The sequence below is a fragment of the Poecilia formosa genome, unplaced genomic scaffold (genome assembly GCF_000485575.1).
Source record: "Poecilia formosa unplaced genomic scaffold, Poecilia_formosa-5.1.2 Scaffold226, whole genome shotgun sequence".
Lineage (NCBI taxonomy): Eukaryota > Metazoa > Chordata > Actinopteri > Cyprinodontiformes > Poeciliidae > Poecilia > Poecilia formosa.
Window position 1 is genome coordinate 181,995 of NW_006800165.1, and position 19,837 is coordinate 201,831.

General features: G+C 40.6%; 1 protein-coding gene across 1 annotated transcript in view; it reads right to left on the reverse strand.

Moving 5' to 3' along the window:
• Window positions 1–19,837, reverse strand: part of atrn (attractin) — a 142,750-nt gene that overhangs the window by 9,702 nt on the left and 113,211 nt on the right. Inside the window, exon 20 of the mRNA XM_016679927.1 lies at window positions 10,569–10,676. Coding sequence (XP_016535413.1) covers window positions 10,569–10,676 — 108 coding nt within the window. The remainder of the gene's footprint in view (window positions 1–10,568; window positions 10,677–19,837) is intronic.

The following is a 19,837-nucleotide window of genomic DNA, read 5'->3' on the forward strand; positions in this document are numbered from 1 at the left end:
ACTGTCCTGGATCCGCCGCGGCTCGCCTCCTGCAAAATTCATGGGCTTTACCTGGATGAACAGAGTGTGGGCACAGAGGCCGCCGCTGCAGCATACCGATAACTTTTCTACGTCTCGTTGGCTTTGTGTTTTGAATTTGCAAAGGCCGTTGTGAGAAACTGGGCCATGACACGGTTACACACACCACTGACACCGTCCAGAACGCAGCAGGCTGGTTTTTATTCCCCACTGAGTCGGGTTCAATCCCCCAAGAGGGAATGCCGCTGGAGTTTCAGTTGGTGTTTCCGTACAGTGTTGCACAGGTTCATCATAACTCATCTCTGTCATTGTAACGGACACACACACACACACACACACACACACACACATTACAGCGGTAGTAGTTATTCAGGCTTTGACCCATTTTACACATTTATTCTCTGCTCCATCTCTCCACGCCGCAGCTTTCATACGCGGCGGCCGTCACATGGATGAGGCGTAAAAACCCCGAGGCGCTTGTGTGTAGATTCACTGCGTTGTAGCACAGAGACGTCTTTCTTCCAATATAATGTGTGTCTCTATGCTAAAGTATGGAAGTGTTTAACTACCAGAGTTTGGAGATAAATTCAGGAGAAATATCTCGTTTAAACCAGGAAAGATTCTCGTTACGACGATTAAAAAGAAACTCGATGTAATGAGAATTATACATCATTAAAACCAAAATATCTTCCCTTAAAAATGAGAAAGGTCGCAACAGTAAAACAGCAGAACCTCTTGGACGTTTTAGGAGAGTCACAGCGAGCCGGTTTATGCCTTTTTAAAAAGTCCTAATGGTAAACGGTAAATGTCTTGTACCTGTATGACACTTTATGAAGTCCACATTACTTCACTCTACGCTCAGTCATTCGTCCATTCACACACTGTGATCTGTTAGGAGTGTATTTTTATGTCTTAAGATGGGAAAGTTCTCGTTCTAATGAGATGAAATTCATCTCAATAAAATGGGAAAGTTCCTTAAAAGAGGAATCTTTCTCGTTATATTATAATGCATTAATCTAATTTAACGCGTTGCAGTTCCAGCCCTGGTTTAAATGTGTTGACGTGTTTGGCTAAAATGTGACCAAATTTGCAAATAAGTATTCTCTCACACAGATTTCTTTGTTCCCATTTCTTCTGGATTTTACAGAAAAAGGAACTTTGTGGGAATTTGAATAAAGTCTCAAATTCCTTCAAGTTAATGCTTATGTTGCTGCAGACTTGAAGGAACCCAATAACAACAGGATCTGAACACACATTCCCATCTTTCTCATGATCCTGGGCTCATCTGAGCCCAGACTGCGTCATGCCCTTAAAGTGTGCGTTCACACCTTTAATCAATATCCAGTTCGTTTGCCTAGAAAGCCCGGTTCGTTTGAGGAGGTGTGAATGCAGAATCAAACTCATCAAAGCAAACGCTAGTCTGCCTACAAACCTCGGCCTCGGTTCGGTGGAAGTGAACTCTGGTGCGGTTCGAACGCCAAGTGGACCGGAGATCGCTCTAAAACCAGGAAGTGGACTACAGAGCAGGGCATTCTGGGTAAATAGAAACAAAACAAATGAGCGAGTCTAGAGCTGGTGGGAGAAACGGCTCGTGGTCGTTTACCAGAGACAAAAGGAAATCCTACAACCACTAAAATCTGATGCCACTCCATTTTTGTTTGCATTTTGTGAAGATGGAAGTTATGCAGATTTTCTTCTGAGGTTTCTATGACGTTTCCCTCAGTAGTTCTCGGGGCAGCGCCACCACAGGCGAGGAGGTGAACAGGTTCTTCAATTAGTTTGGATACATAGCAAAACGTAACAAATGTTGGTTTCCCAATCGAGTCTATCGGACCATCAGATGTGAAAACACCTTAAATCCATGTCGACTAAGTAGCTCAACAATATGATTTCAGACATTAAGGAGAGTTTTTTTTCATGTTTTTTTTTGTTCTCCTTTTACATCCAGGAGAAAATTAGGCCATTTAAAAAAGCTAAAGCCTGTGAACAAATCCCCTGAAGGCATTTTTTGCATAAAAAAAAGACACTAACATTACAGATTCTTTGTCAAAAAATGGCTCCCGTTTCTTTTTTCTTGCTCATGAGTAATTGCAGAGTGATTGCAGTAAGCTGCTGGGAACTTCTGTTGTCATGAATCTTTGAACAAAGACACTTCCTAACAACTTGTGTATGTCTCTCCATACCCGTCTCGGAGCTCGAAACACTTTTGAGCTGAGCCGGTGCGCACACGCGGCCCCGCCGTCTCCCCAGGAGCCGACAGAGGTCAACAGTTCAGCTGCAGACAAATGGGCTCCTGCAGGGATGGAAGCTCAGTCCAAGCAGCGCTCGGAGCCGCAAAAGCAGGCGGATATTAAAGTCGGCCGCTGCTTCTCGGCCCCCAATGTGTGGAAATTTTATAAATAAATGATTTGACGACGTCCTGACTTGGAGAAATGAGCCTGACTAAAGTAAACAAATTACTTCAATTAAGAAGCGGGTCGCCGCTTTGTTTTATTTTCTTTCCATCTCCAGCTTCCACTGGGTCGTCTTTTATTTTGCTCTTGTCAGGTTTATTTAAACTGGCTGACCTGGAGACGCTGGACAGGATGTGGTTTATCCTGCAACCTTTGAGTCAGAGAAGGAAAGATTTGGAACCAACTCATCAAAAATGGAAACACAGCTCCATCTTCCATTTAATGGTTTTCATTAAAGAAAAACATTTTGTTCCCTTTTACTGATGGTCTTTCACACACTGCCTCTCACTGTGGTTTGGAGGAATTTCCTTTGGCCTTTTTAACAACATTAAATGGTCATTTAGAAGCATGAAATAGATGGATGGAATAACCCGAAGTCGATGAAAATGATTATTTGATGCTGTAGCATCTCTGCAGGAAAAATCCAACTCCTAAAGAGCTACCAATTCTGATTGGCTCAGAGGTCTTCTGAGAGGAAACAAAACTTTTTTTTAACCCGCAAAACTTTACAATCCCAAGTTTTACAGAATATGAAATAAGAAGAAATATTCCAAGGTCAAATATTTTACTTTCATTGGAAATGAATTAATTTGTATTTCTGCAAAAATGTATTAGAAATGCTAAGAAGACTGACATTTCTTTCCACCTCTATCTGACAGGAAAATCAAAAGGGCTAAGAAGGTTCGTCTATAGTACAGTTCTTGAATAAAAATGCTTCTATTAACAAAATCACTCCGTTTTTTTCCAATGTGTTTGAAAAGAACACCAGGGCCACTTAACATGACTGTAAGTCACAAGTACAGGGTTCATTCTCACTTTTAGAAATATCATTAGTTCTCCAAAGTTCTCAGCAACTTTTCTACCATTCTTTAACAGACAGATGGTAATATGGATAGATGATAGTATGGATGGATGACAGGATAGATGGTAGTATAGGTGGATGGATGGAGGGTCTGGTAGACAGCACAGATGGATGTAATCATTGATAGATTGATAAGTAATAGTTGTATGGATGGAACTGGTGATGAAAGGAAGGATGGACAAATATGTGGACTACATTAATTAATGGATGCATAACAAAAGAATGCATGATGATTGTATTCAGTTATAAAACCCACCATGCAGGCAAGTCATTCATATTTACTGACAGTCGAGTAACAAGAACAAAAATCTTGTTTCCATTTAGCCTCAGGTTTTGTAATCTCCCAGCTGGCTAATTTTGTTTCAAAAGTGGAAGTATTAAACCGGATCCTACCAAAAAATAACAAACCCGGCTTGTTTAGGTTGCGTCTCCAGGCCCGGGTTGGCCTTGGGTTACACATACATCTCACTTTACCGTCTTTACACTAGAAAAATAACGAGCTGTGTCTGATCACACCAACGAACCTGCACACCTTGTGGAATAAAGCAAAGGTGGAGAGGCTGACGCGTTTTAATTTCACAGCTTAGGACTGTTTTAATGCTCGTCTGCCAAACCCCATTTCCACTGCACTGTGTACATGCACCCATCGCATCCCCTCATTCACGACATCAGATATGCACATGGGAGATGAAAAGATCTGGAAGATCATATCTGGAATCAGAGGAGACTTGTCAGACGGTGTGGGATTACTTTCCCTTCAACAGGACATGCAAGGCACTCGTCACCACACAACCAGAAGTTCAATTTCCACCTGAAACTATGAGACAGGCGGCTCACATTTGTATTTGTTAGAAAAAACAAACCTCTGCATCCCCTTTTACACACACGTTTCATCTTCAGTGTGGGGCGGATCAAACCCAGAGAAAATTCAATTACCTGCTGGTTTTAAATTCTCTGTGCCGGCTCTTTCTCTTTAAGATGTTTCCCCAAAGGTAGAGTCTTTTCCGGTGGTCCTGTATCTTAATAGCATTCCCCAGCAGATGCCTTTGTTTTATAGGATTCCAGCCCGCCACTCGCAAGTCGCCACCCCCAACATCACCACTCTGGAGACTTATCTAGACCGGCCAGGCAGAGCGGCGAAAGGTTTTGTTAAATTACCTTCAGTAATTAGCCCAGCAGCACGTGGGATCGCTGCTGAGCCTACACACACACACACACACACACACACACGTTTGTGTTGCTATCTTTGTGGGGACTTTCCATTGACTTCCATTCATTCCTACAGCCTAAACCTGACCTTTACCCTTTTCCTAACCCTAACCAACCAAAACTCAATTCACACCTTAGCCCTAACTCTGACCCCTGACCCAAACAGGGTTTCCCCTCGTGGGGACCAGGCTCCGGTCCCCACAAGGAGCGATTGGTCCCCACAACGTAGTATATGTCAGGAGAATCGTCCCCACAAGGTATTACACACAGATGCACACACACACGCGCACACGCACACACACACACACACACACACACACGGGCGCTGATGTGGGCACACTAAGCTCGCCTTTCATCGCATGTTCCTCAGCAGCAGCCAGAGCGCGTTGTTAGGTCTCACCAGGTACAGACGGCACCACTGAGGGAACTTCCAGGAGTTTTTACTCCTTTTCTTTGCCAAGAAATCGGGAAATTACAACGGTGGCTGGAGCACAGTTGACAGCAGCAGTTTGTGTACGCTGAATGAGCAGACAGCTACACCTTCCCCCTCTTATTTAGGGCAGTTAGAATCACCAACATTATTTCAATTTGCTAAAAGCCACAAGAACAAAAGAAAAATATGTGAGATTTATGTATTACTGTCTTCAAGGTCAGAAGTTTGCATACAGAGTGACTACTATCTTTTTAAACTGTGAGGGCTTTGGAAACCCCAGGTTAACATTTGAGTTAATTGGAGCTTCACATGCAGAAGCATTTTCCAGCCACATGATGTCATTTTATAGCACAATCAAGTAACTATGTTACCTTCACTTGTTACAAAAATGCTATTTATATCAAATATGACTTAAAATAAAGTTGACTTTGTAACTTAACGCCTTGACATTGGACCTCTGTCTCTTTAAAAAACTCCTGCTCTTTCTGAAACTCCACCTTCAGGAAGTCATCACAACATGGCTCCTCTATTAACCCTTTAACAATGTTTTTAACCAACATTTCATTGAGTAGTAGCTCCTATAACGAAGTCAGCAGATGTTTAGGTCCACCAGATGTTTGCTAATTGCTGCTGGCTAGTCTGATGAGGAACTCCAGCAAGCCATTATGTGAAGCATGAGGAAGCCTAGAACATGTGACACAAGTCATACAGCTCAAAGGCGATGCTACCAGATATTGAGAATACAAATATAAACGTCTGATTTTGAAGGTATAGACAAATAAATTTCTGACAATTTTTTTGGTAATTTTAACCAACTTAAAATGAAAGAAGTTTGGTCTGACTGAACTTCAGACAGTGACCAATTGTCATGCAAATTTTGAGCGAAATCTTAAAACGTTGCCAATAACTAATAAATCCCTAATAAATTATAGAGTACTTATAATTATCTTGCAACCCAGATCAGGAATTAGAACAAACTTGGAAACCAGAACAGGAACATTTAGTTAATGTGCTTTAGATCAACATTTAGCACCGCCTTACTTCATAGAATCAAACATGAAGAACAAACATTCAGTTTATGCCTACTTTTTTTTTCTCTTTTTGCTCTTTCCTTTGATTTATTGTTTTGTTTGTATTTCCTTCTAATGTAAAGCATGTAAAGCACTTTAAACTGCCTCATTGCTGAGGATGTGCTATATAAATAAAATTACCTTACCTTAACAATAAGAGAAAGAAAAACAAAAATAGACGTAAATTAGGCATGTTTTTATTTACTGGTTTATTTACCGCCAACTCTTTTACAGAAAACCCAAAAGCGATCTTAAAAACTTCTTTGCGAAATTGTGGAAGTCGATTTGAAGTCCCACGTTTCCATCAACCTTTTCTAATAGACTATTTGTGAGAAATCAATGTGTACACCAACATCTGACTCCAACTGTATTTTCTCAGACATTATTTTCTCTTTCCACACATTTTCTAACATGGGAAAAAAAAATATCCCCAGTCTGCATAGAAATGGTTTAGAACCCGATAAGGGAAGCCTTCAAGGCATTTAAGCATGTAAACATGAAGCCCTGTAGAAAACCCAGCCAAGTAGCTACAATTCAACAGAACCTTGTGAGTGAAGGTGCTGACAGCACAGCACAATTACGGCAGATAAAAACAGTCCTCTTTCTGCCCACACACACGCACACACATACACGCACACACACACACGTCCCACTTTCCTCTTGTCCCCGTCTGTGTCTCAGAATAAAAGCAGAGAAGAAAGTGTCACAAAAGTAATCATCTGTTTGCGATGCTGGAGCTGCAGGCCTCATTTGGCACAAACCAAGTGTATATATCTCATTGAGGAAGCAAGTTTGGACTTTCCATCAGAAAAGCATAAACAACTTTAATGATTTTCAACTCCCTGTGCGGTGCTCGGCTTTTTATACATTCCGATTGCAGGTCTTAATATACTACCGTGGCATCCTGATAAAAAAAAAAGAAAAAAAAAAAGGCATGAAAACAAGGGGAATAACCCGCGTCCAATGCTGCTCAATCCGAGTTGGGGAGGAGATAGGATAGAGCGCACTCACAGTCTGAGCAGGTGATGGCACAGAAAGCTGAAGAGGAAGATCTAAATTGGATCTCTGCTCCTGGGCTGCTTTAGCCCTGATGGAGAGGAGGAGAGCAGGCTGGGAAGAAAGGCAAGAAAAAAAAAGGTCTAGAGTCAGGAGAAGAAAAGGTAATGCAAAAGACGGAGGAGGAGGCCGGCTGGATTTAACAGCAAGTTTCATCTTTTTCTCTTTATGACAAAATGCAAACATGCACGCACAGGGCGACACCCACACAAACTCATAACACTGCAAAGAATAAAATAAATAAATAAAATAAAAGCCCTTCGCATACAGAGAACCAGCAGATAAGGCCAAAAAAACAGGAAGCCCAGGCAACTGATAAGGGCCAGGAGGGAGAGTAAATTAGAGGAAACACGAGAGATGATGGGCAAGAGGAGAGAAGACACCAGGAAAGAGACGAAGACGTCTGTGTCTCCATTACAAAAGTGAGCAAATATTTGTTGACATTCTACAAATATTAAACACACGCACGCACACACACACACACACACACACACACACACACACTCACAAAACTATATACTGTGCAATTCCAGTGTTTCCATTAAATAAGAAAAAAAGTTAAAATCATGCATGAACAAGCTTGTGTCTGTGATAAGTCATCAAAAGTTTTGGCAGCGATGGATGGTCATGAAAGGTCATCAAGCCCCTTCTGTACCAAAAATAAAAGGCTGCAAAAACACATCCATTTTTGAGGGTGTCATGTGACCAAATGTGGGGAAGATGCCAAGTTGCGTGAAAACTTTTGCCATACTGAAGGACGCAGAAAAACAAATCATGAACAAATGGAAATACCACAAATAAATTGGTAGAGAAAGATAAATATAGAGCTGCGAAAAGATAATTGTGAGGGGAAAAAGCTAAGAGGAAAACACACAGGGCCTTAAAGAGATGAACAACAAAACGGATCTGTGAGAGAAGAGAAGAGCAGCAACACTAATGGAAACCAAGACCGAGGTGGGAAACTGACAGAGATAAAGTAAGAAAACTCACATTTCAGAACAATCTCAGATTTGTTTGTACTTCATTGACTAATGGGATTGGTTCTCACCTGCACTGAAACAACACTGTTTGCTGTACAAACTGGGAATCCATTCAGGGAAAATAAATGATATCAATTTACTTCTCTTTACGTTCACGGCTCGGCAACAGCAAAAAAAAAAAAAAACAAAAAAAAAAAACTGAGGCAAACCAAAAACGTCAAAAAAATCCAGTGATTTTCACTGTGGGGCCAGCCAGCCAAAGATACAGCTGTCATTTATGGATTCTGTTGCAGAAGAATCCAGGAAACAGAAGGGAGATGAGTCTCACAGGATGGGAAAGGATGTCTCAATTCAAACAACTCCAAAAAAATGTACGAGCAGAAAGTAGGAAAAGAAGTGAAGAGAAGCCAGGGAGGGAAAAAAGGAAGAAAGTTGAAAGGAGTGGATGACACAACGTCTACAGGAGAGAGACGAGTTCAGACATTAAAAAAAAAAAAAAACGTTTCTGCTCAAGCCTGCAGCTCTCTTGATGATCTTCCCAGGAGCCCCCCGCAACCTTTGCTGGGAGTAACCTTGTGCTCCGGAGCCAAATCCCTGGAGATGCATGGGCCCCGTCAGAGCCGGGGCCCCCCGCCCCGAGCCACCGCTCTGAAACAGCCCCTATAATTCCACACTTCATCTGCATTCAGAGGTCGTTCATCACTAGGTGCACAGTCACAGGTACGCTCGCCTGCGGCTCTGCGCCCACCAAAAGCCTCGCTGCAATTCCTGTAACTCTGCCAAACTTTAAAGAGGATAAATTATGGGAAAAAATAAAATAACTTCACTTTTACTCAGCTCCACCGCATATATCTGGTAGTTAAAAGTTAGCATCAAATCAACCCCTAAAGTTCAGATTTGCAGGGGAAGAAGCTCCCCCTGGTAGATCTTGTCCCGGCTTTCACCTCAAATCAAGTGGCAATGCCCACCTGGGAATGAAAAGTTTTTTTGTTTTTTTAAAGGTTTCTACTGCAGTTTTGCTTTGCAGTTTAATATTTAACTCGCATCAAAAGTTAGATATACCCTCAGCCCTGCTTAGTCTACTTTAATCCAACTCCGGTTGGTTTGTCTTGAAGGTCCGGTTCATTTGGGGAGGCAGGAACGCAAACAATCAAAAAAGCCAACGCTGGTCCACCTAAAAACCCAGCTCTGTTTGGTTGAAATCAACTCTGGTGTGGTTCCAATTCAAACGTGAAACAGACTGATGAGCACTCTAAAAGCAGGAAGTGAACTGTAGAGCAGGGCATTTTGGGTAAATACAACCAAAACTAATGAACGTATTTATCACTAGCAGTAAAAATGGCTCCCAGTCAAGGTGAACTCCAACACTTTAACCTTGGAGATTGGAACCAACCCCCAATTGATCCTGCATGGATTAAGCAGGTACAGATGGACAGATGGACGACATAAAAGAGACAACATCTTTATACTCTACACCACATGTCAAACTCGAGGCCCGGGGGCCAAATCTGGCCCGCCGCAGCTTTTCATGTGGCCCTCTAGACCCCAAATTACACCAGTAAGCCCCTCCAGCTTTTCCACTAATCCACACAAAATCAACAGATCCCCACATTTTTTTCTGATTTTACACAAATTTTTCCTCAAAATTTTCCAAAAACATTGGGTTTAAGTGACTGCTGCCTCAGCCTTACTTGATGTCAAGTTGTAGTCCATGACTGACACAGCGATTAATAAAAAGTCACATTTAACATCGTACATTAGTGCAAATATCGTAGAAAGTGCTTTCAAATATTTCTAGATTAGCACCACAAAATCTGTGACTTTGATTACAGGAAAACCCACAAAAACAAAAAACAACAAAATCCTGGACTACCGGAGTGAAAAGATGTTCAATACTATTTTATTTTAAGAAACACTTGTTGAATGCTGAAACAGCTACTTATTGATATTTAATGGGTTTTATCAATACATTCTGACACAATCGGCCCTTTAAGAACATTCAGATTTCTGATTTGGCCCAAAATGAATATTGAGTTTGACATCCTGCTCTTCTCTCTCCACTGTGGAATAAAACATGTAAACATGCCTAAAATCTGAATGCCTTCTGTATTTATAACTAGAATTGGGAACTAGTTCATGAGTTACAGCTACTTAAATGTGTCATTATGCAATAAACTCCTTTAAATGCACCAAATATCAACTCTACCATCAAGGATATTTAGGTTCTTAGACTTAGAAACCTTAGAAACTTTAGAAATCCTGTTATCAGAGAAGATGTAAATCATGTGACAATTAATTGAAACTACCATGACTTATCCAGGTCAGTTTAGAAAGAAACCACAATATTCTGAACAGCGGCTGGCCGCTACACGTCTAGGCTCCTGTAGGACAGTGACAGAAGGAGCTCCCCTGATCATGGTTCAACAATGCCAAACGATACATCAGCTGGGCTGAACTGAGGTTTCCTCGAGACAAAGTTACACTCACCTTGACGTTTCCTCCTATCAGGTCAGGTGGCTCTTCGTCTGCCTCCAAAGCCACGTTGATGGTGGCAAAAGGCCGACTGGCCATCTGCTGCATCTCCCTCAGCAGTTGCTAGGAGAAAAAAAAGAAAAGAAAGGTAAGTGGCAGGTAAATAATGACTATAAATTGTCCAATCAGCCAAATATCTTTGATGGTGATTTGGAACAGGGGCAGCTGCCGAGTTAATGTGTCAGAACACGGCGTCTCTCTAAAGGCTCTGTCTTATTTGGAAACCTGCTCAATCCTCCTGGAACGACTCAGTCTGTTGTCAGACATTTGCATGATCTTCCTTAATTGAGAACATTCAGAGACATTTACAAAGACGGCCTCAGTCAGGATTTCATTTGCTACCAATCAGGGTGATTTAAGACTAAGTATCTGGAATCTAATCAAGTGCGATGCTCTACCGCTGAGTGACAGCGTCCGCTGAGCGAGTCCCAGCTGGAGCATGTCAGCAAAGGTGATGGGTTTTTGTTCTGATTAGTGTCAGAATTGCTTACGTGTAAAAGGTCTCCAATATGAGTTCTCAAGGACTTTCAATGGAGAATATGGCTAAAGGTTTAGCCTGCAATGAAACTCCCAATGTCTTTAGGACATGCAGGGTATCGTGTTTAAAGTGGGCTCAATAAAACACTTTTCAGAGAGTTTTTATTTTTTGAAAGGCGCATTTCATTGCTTTTCACTTCCCATCATGCACTGCTCAGTTTTTTTTCTAAATATAATGGGCTCAAAAATATAAAGACAAACAAAGGAATGTGGATGCATTTTGATGAATTTCAGTAAACAGGAGCGTGTAATCCACCGACTGAGTTTGTTTGTGTGCGACTTCAGCTTCAGTTTGTTTTTGACGCAGAGAAACTTTCTGTATCCAGCAGAGAATCTATTTCAAAAAGTCTTGGAGATTTGAAATGCTGTCTAGTCTATATCAATTTAACTTTGAGACTGAAGAGGCAACAATGAGCACATCACACCTCTCTGCTGCAGAGCACCTCAGGAATAAAAAACAACTAATTCTGCTGCAATTATGAATAACAAGTCAGGAGAGTTGAGTTTTAAGTGGCAACAGTATTTATCATCCAAAAACTTACACAAACAGTCCAAATATGGATGTTTGATTTCTGCATTTCTTTTTTTTTTTTTAACATTTATTTTATTTTCCAATCTTGATAGTATTTTGAACAGGAGAGACAAAGACACCACTCAATGTTACAGGGCTTTTTTTTTTCTGTGGTCCTGTAAAGTTTTTACCTGGCAGAACTATCTTTAGTCCATTCTGATTTCACCTTTAGTAAAATTATATAAAGATACGGAAGAGAATTAGGGCCACTGGAAAGAAAAAAAAGATTGTCTGTTTTATTTGAATCCTGATTAAAGTCAGAATTCAGAGGAAAATTTCAGAACGGAGCAAGAGAGAGAAGACTAAACGTATAATCACCCCAATTATGAACAGAAGATCCGAAAGGCATTATAAATCAAAAATATAGCTACATTCTGAGCCACTGATGAACTGAGCACGTCTAGACGTCTCTGAGAAAATGGATTCCAAGATGGACTCCAGGTCCACCTTGTTTCCATAACATCATGTTAAACATCTCATTGATACTGAGTCTTAGAGTGTGGTAGTGGTAGCACTTAAACATGGTGCATTCACAAACATCACCAGCGTCTTTCATGGACCATTTCTAGTATTAAATAGGGGTTAACCCAGCTTTAGTTGAAATCAATAACTCACAGCTCGTTGTAGGCCTATTAAAGAGGATTCAGGATAAGAGGTGAGATATTTTTAAATCAAATCTTAGAGTCAAAATTTCTTTTAAATTGTCAAAAAAATGAATAAAAAAGAAATATGGTTGCAACACAAAAAGCAGTTTTCAGAATCCAATCCATGTCCATTAGAAAACACACAACCAGCACCTTCCAACTTCACTCCAGTAATTATGCATTTTCTAACAGTGCGAGGCAGCGGCCCATCCTCATTTTCTTTTGATTTATAACATGGACCTTGGCCAAAGGAGGAGGAGGAGCAGAGATTATTACGGAAGGACGGAGAGGAGGACAAGAAACAGAAGCTAACGAATACGAAGAGACGATGATGTAGGAGAATTAGAGTGGAGGAAGAGGAGACTGACCTAAAAGAGCCGGCACCTGGGCAACATCAGGACAAACGGATGAGAGGCGGCAAGTCCATCACTGACCGCCAAAGTAAAGAAACCCAAACTGTCAAAATACCCGATTACTCACTCAGACACAACATCCACAACAGTCAAAAGAACAGAAATCAGATTTAGTTGGAGAAAATCCAAAGAAGTTCAACAAAGTGTTTTAAAAAAGCGTTGGCTATTGATCATCATCTCTTCTGTCTGCTGGCACTTCAACTCAAAAGGAAGTCAAACTGAACCAAAGAGGCTTTGTGTGTGTGTTGCTCCGGATTTGTTTGTAGACCCAACAATCGCAAGTGGCGTGACACATTCCTCTGGCCTTCGTCTCATTAAAAAGAAGAAGAAGAAAACAAGAGTTGGGATGAAAGAAGCAAGGTGCAGGCTGCTGTAATTCCAGCTGAGGAGCGCGCTGACAGTCAGAATCGCACATAAAATATTTGTGCAGCGAGAGGCCAGCGGTCCCCCTGGTGAACCTCTTGACAGCTTTCAATTAATCTGCTGAGTGCTTTCATCCTCTGTGAGGCTGCCAAATGGGCTTATTGACATGTTAGCACCTTTCTCCTAAATGTGACACTTAGAATGATGTCCTTTCTAAGGGTTACAGTAGAAGCCTGAAGCAAACTCTCTCTCTATGGTAAAACTTGAAGAAAACGTATTTATCACAGACTCTCTTCGTAGAGCACACAAACCCCCCTTAAACTCTTGCAACAGTTCCAGATTTCTCAGCTCAAACATCTGAGTAAAAGAGAACCCCCCCCTCCTCTTCAGTCCTTTTCCTTTAACAAAAAGAGCCATCAATATTTGTTATGAGGTGATATTTCAGATTCCCAGCACCCTGAAGTCTTAAGCAGCAAAACAAGACCAATCAGGATCACAGCAGCTCGCTGTTTAGCATGTCACACCTGTGGCGCCGTGTTTGCCTGTCATTACGCCCCGGCTGACAACCAGCAGTGATAAAGCCAGCTTGGCTTCTAGAAATATCAGGCAAGCCAGTTGGGAGCCCAGTAACCCTGCACCAATCAGTGTCTTCCATTTATTGGATCATTACTTTTTAATTTTGGATTTTCTAACAACAAAGGGTCTGTTTTTAAGAAAACATGACTGAAGAGCCAGCAGTAGTGAGTAGAGGTGGGACTCTAACCATGTAGCAGCGTCTGTGCTGCTACATGGTTAGCATTGAGATGCTATTTTAGCCTTGAATAGCTTAGCTGATAGGCTAACTCCTTTTAACACAACTTGAATGTAACAGCAGTCTTCTCCATTGTCCCATCACATCATGTATAGAAGCGTAAATTAACCCCTAACGAGCCAAGAGAAGCAGCTTTATCATCCATTGCTGTTTGTTTATGTCACTTGTGCGTCAGATTTTCTCCAAGCTCAAAATCCAAAACAACACAGTCCATCTACTGCTCACTTTTGAAGTATTCTTCTGGCTGCAAGTAATGTTAACATTTTGCAGAGACCAGGCCAGTCTGATGGTGAATTTGTGGAGGGAGAGAAACTTTAGGGTCATGACAACTTTAGGCCTTCCAACGTCTAAGATTCAGAAATTATTCACTGCGGATAACGGGTGAAAATACCAGAGGCATCATGCAAAAAGCTGCTCAACAATTAGAAGGAGGAGTGGGCGGCTGCAATGTCAAAAAAGGTTTTTTTTTCCCATTATCTATTGAAAAGGCTATGGCTAATTTTAGAAAAGCCATTGTTTGTTTCATAAAATATGAATAAAAACAGATTTTTGTTTTTAAAATTGATAATCCCTTTCCATCGTTTGGTTGAGAGATTCTCGTGAAAAACTAATTAGCGGATGGACAGTTGCCTGGATGGAGTGACCGATGGAAAAAAAACTTTTAGACAATAAGATTAAAATCTGGACGTAAAAGAAAAATGTTCCATGTTCTTCTTCCATTCTGAATCCAACCCGTAACTACAACCAAATTCCGGACTTTTCCAGACTGTGTAGAAACCAGAACTCCCCCTCACAACACGACCCAACGTCCCCATTATGTTTAAAACCCACAAGTTGATCCACAAAGCTCATGTCACACAAACTCAACATTTTCCAGTAACAGGAGCTTCGTTAGCAACGTTTCAGATTAATAAAGCATCATAAAGCTGCTGATGAAACAGAATGTGAAAAAGCCTCACTGCAAAGGAAGTACAATATTGGGGCGAGTTCATTAATGCTCCACACATCAAAGAGAAAACCAAATATAAACTCATGACACGCAAAACAATCAGAAGCTTTAAATAGAAAGATAACAGGAGAGCCAACACAGCCACAAAGCATGAATGAATCCAAAACATGGAGGCAACGACCGACGACCAGAACCAGGCCGGAGCGTCTGATCGGCTCTTCAGGACTTTGAAGAAAGGAACGTGGAAATGAGCAAGTCGATGTGCTGAATTTTGATTCATCATAATTAGGCATATGGCTGTATGAAGAGTTTGACAGGCAGAACATGTAGAGATGCAACAAGCAACGGCAGATTTGGTTTACCTTACAACGTAGTATTCTGTTTCACGAAGTAGGACGATCTTATTAAACACTAATCGAGCGTGTCGTCTCTTTGGAAACCAAAACCAAACTTTCTCACAGCCGGATAACGAAGTAAAACTCATAAGAAACGGGGAGAACCTCCTCCCTGTTGTTGTCATTGTGTTGATGAACCAGACTGTCTGGATGTGTGTGTGTGTGTGTGTGTGTGTGTGAGGAGGCAGGAATCTGCATGCAGACAACATCTTTTTCTCATAAGCACAACTCCTTGAGCGCCACAAAGCAAGCAAATTGATTTACTGGATAAAAAGCAGAAGGGAGGAGGGGGGAAAGCATCCGAATGCTGCGGTAAACAAACTTTTTAGATTCAGTCCACCTCACTAACCCCCTCCGTTCACAGCGCGGTCTCCTGCCCAACGTACAGCTAACCTCTGTTTAAACAGCAGCAGCTGGCTGGAGTCACGGCGTTTTGGTTTTGTAGTGTAGAAAAATATTTATCTTCTTTATAAACTACATTATTGCAGATTTGTTATTTTGTAGCTGCGTTTTCACTACAAATGAGCGCAAAATTTTGCTGAATAAGAAACTCAATTAAATTCACACGTGAATAAGTTTGTTCATACGATGAGTCAGTAAAACAATCATCCTCCATCCACTTCCTGTTTTCTTCTTCATCATTGTTTCCACCAGTAGGAACATCTGGTTGTTGATCATGTGACTCATGATGCAAATTAAAGGTGCTCCTGTTGCAGTTTTGCAAAATAAACCAATTTCTATATGGCCAAAGAAAAAAAGAAATAAATAAAAATCTCATCCTAGCAGCTAAACTTTTGAGTTTTTTTGTCAAAACTGTCTTGTTTCTATTAAGCAAAATTATTTTCAAAATGACAAATTGCACAATTCATTGTTCAATGGAAACGCAGGTAGATGTATTTGGGAGGTTTCCCAGCAATTTTGCTTGATGGTTTTATTAAATATTAAGAGACCTCTTAAAATGATCAGTTTCTCTGATTTTAGGTATTTGTTTGAGTAAAGTGTTCTTTTAATGTATGAACTACTGACAACATGTCTCTGAAATTCCAAGTGAAAATTTAGTATCTGCAGAAAATGAGAAATGGTGAAAATCACAAAAAAGATGCAGTGCTTTCAAATAATGCAAAGAGAACAAGTTCATATTAATTTAGAATCAACAATAGTAATATTTTAACTCAAGAAGAGTTCAGAAATCAATATTTAGTAGAATAACCGTGAAGGATTCAGTGGACTCTTCATTTTTTCCAAAGCTGCATATATGCATGAATGAATTATGAATTTAAACTTGTGCAGCAAAATAACTGAAGTTTCAAATTGTGTAACCCTTCCATTTAGGAAAAAGAACGCTTCACATTGTTAAAGCCTCAAAATTATTGATGTCGATGATGTAAACTTCTCACCAGTTTTGTACATTCCTCTGAATATGATGGCCAGTCTGCCTCGTGTGTTTTTAACTGCTGGACCGCCGCTGTCGGATTTGAGAAGGCGGCAGAGCTGGAGCGAAATCGGAGGAGTAGCCATTCTGGAAGAACTCCTTCAGAGCATATTGTACATTTTCCCAACAAATCTCATTATCTTGTGCTGTGAGTAGGCAGCTGCAGCACAGCAAACACTCAGCACTCCAAAGATAACCAGACGCCGCAGCGCTACAGTGAATGTCTCCTGCTTCTTAAATTGGCTCTTGGTTTTCTGCAGGCCAGTTAGTGTGACTGTGTGTCTGAAAATGGAAGTGATATTTGACAACATTTAGCACGGCAGCGCAAAACTTTATACGAAAACCTGGAAGTACATGTGAATAGACGTGGACGCACACAGGCACGCGCGGTTGAGACACCTGCACATGACCACTCAGCTTTGAATACATTACCCCAAACACACACGCCTACACACACGCAAATACAGAGGGAGTTTATCTCAGCAGGCAAAACTGAATTACAACAGACCAACCAATGTGCCTGGAGGGAAACGCTCAACTGCAATAAGCATGAGGAAACCGGCGCTTAATAAACACTGGGGCATGGATTATAAAACAGTATGAAATCAATATTAAAATTCATAGCACTTCTTGCTCATTGTTAATGTTTTGGTATTGTTTTTAATGCATTTTCAATGTAACACACAAAAAAATTAAAAAAAATTGGGAAATACCTCCAATAATTAGGCAAAATCCTACAAGAGATATGATGCACACAGCCTGGGTTCACAAGATCAGAATGAGAAGGATTTTGCAATATTTTGGGGAAAACTCAAAATTACTATTTTTTGTATTCACCACATAAAGGTTAATTATGTTTTTAAAAAACTTGTAATCACCATAGAATATTTCAGTTTGGTTTGACTGGTCAAAATACAAATGACAATATGCTATTATGCTTTTGAGCATTAATAAATGAAACGTTGACCAACATAGTTGAGGAATATTGAAGATTTTTCACTTGTTAAAGTTTCATATTTGTTACTAGTTTTCTCAGTTGTTGACTGGACAGTCTTTTATGTTTTTGAAGCACTTTGAAGAGTAAAGTGAGTTTTGAGTCTTCTTCCCACAGTAAATAACATCCACACTGAAAAGTGTTGCTCTCAAGACAAACTGGTAGCACCTAAAGTAGAATGCATCTACTGATCTCAAAGACACAAGAAGCAGGTGAAAGAGTTGCACAAAAATAATCAGAAGCTCATTTATCAATCACCATCGCAATTAAAGCACGTCAAATCATCAGCAGGCCGATCGATGAGGCCACAAGTCGACGACTGTAGCCCCGGGACAAATCGGTGCATTCAAACATGTTTATATTCAAGCTGGCACACAAAGTCTCACTTAAGCTGTCTGAGGGAATTGTTTTTGAGCATTGTCAAAGTGAGCAGCAGCGGTGCACCAAAGAGATCGAGTGCGTCAGCAGAGCACTCAGCGGAGGGAGGGAAGAGTGGGAAAAAGAAAGGAGAAGGAGCACGTAGGAGAGGCAGACTAACAAGGAAAGGGAGAGGAAGTTGAAGGGAGACGAGATGTGAAGATGAAAACAAAAGAAAAAAAAAGGAAGCTGAGCAGAGAGAAGAGAAAGAAACAAATAAGAGAGAGAGAAAGACAAAGGCGTTCAAAGCCTTCGTCCCGAGCTGGAAAGAAGAGAATGAGGAGCAAAGTCGCCTGGGTGCAGCGGGCAAACACACACACACACACACACACACACACACACACACACACACGTCCTGTGTCCTCATATCACTGCACGTGGACATGCACACACACGCAGCGAATGTGCAGCACATCTTGGCCCACTAAATCAAGGCGTTTATTTATTGATGGCCTGTTTAAAAATGCTGTCGCTGGAGAGCTCTCAATCATCCTTCAGATGTACTGAAGAAAAACTGCAGAGCAAGAGCAGAGCAGGGGAAGGAAGGGGAGGAAAGGAGGAGAAAGTAAAGAAATACAGGCGTTGATTTTTATTTATATGAAAATAAAATATGGTTCCGGTCATGTCAAAGTGCTGGAGAAAATTATTCTGGAACAACTATTACTGCACTTAGAAAGTAACAATCTTCTGCATCTGCTTCAGTTTGGTTTCAGACGTCAACATTCCACAGAACGCTGTAAGTTTGCTGCTTGAAAAGGTTAAACAATCACTTGGCAAGGGACAAATTACTGGTGCCGTTTTTCTCGATTTGAAAAAGGCCTTTGATACGGTGAATCACAATTTACTGATCTCAAGGCTTTCATCATTTAATTTCTCACAACGGTCATTGTCTTGGTTTAAATCATATTTGGAAGATCGTGAACAATGTGTTGTCACTAATAACAGTGAATCTGTCTTCTGCAAAATTGTAACAGGGATTCCACAAGGAACCATCTTAGGTCCGGTCCTTTTTAGTTTGTATGTTAATAGTCTTCCTGAAATTTGTCCTGAAGTCAATCTGCAAATGTATGCTGATGACACCATTGTTTATACATCAGACAAAAGCAGTATTGTTGTTAATGAAAAACTTCAGAACAGTCTGCAGAGATTATCAACATGGCTAAAGGATTCTTGCTTAACTCTCAATACAAAGAAAACAAAGTGCATTTCCCTTTCAATCAAGAAAACATCATTACAGTCCTTGAACATTCAGATCAATGGGGACCCTATTGAACATGTATCACAAGAAAAATATTTAGGAATAATTCTGGATGCTCAGTTAAATTTTAGGAGCCATGTTGATACAATCTGCAAAACTGTTAGATCGAATATAAACTGTTTTAAAATGATTAGACATTGTTTGACACTTCACTGTGCAGAGATGTTTTTGAACTCACTGATCCTCACATTTTACCTACGGAGCTACTGTCTGGTCTCAGACTAATCAAACGATACTCAAACCATTAGCAAGTCTCTATAATCGGGCCTTAAAGGTTTTATATCAAAAGCCGATTAGATTCCACCACTGTCACATTTTGGTTGAATTTGGCATTTTGGATTTTACAAATTTTCTAAATTATAATGTATTAAAATTTATTTTTAAGTGTTTAAATGGACTAGTAGTGTTTAAATGGACTACATCATTAAGCGATTGTATAC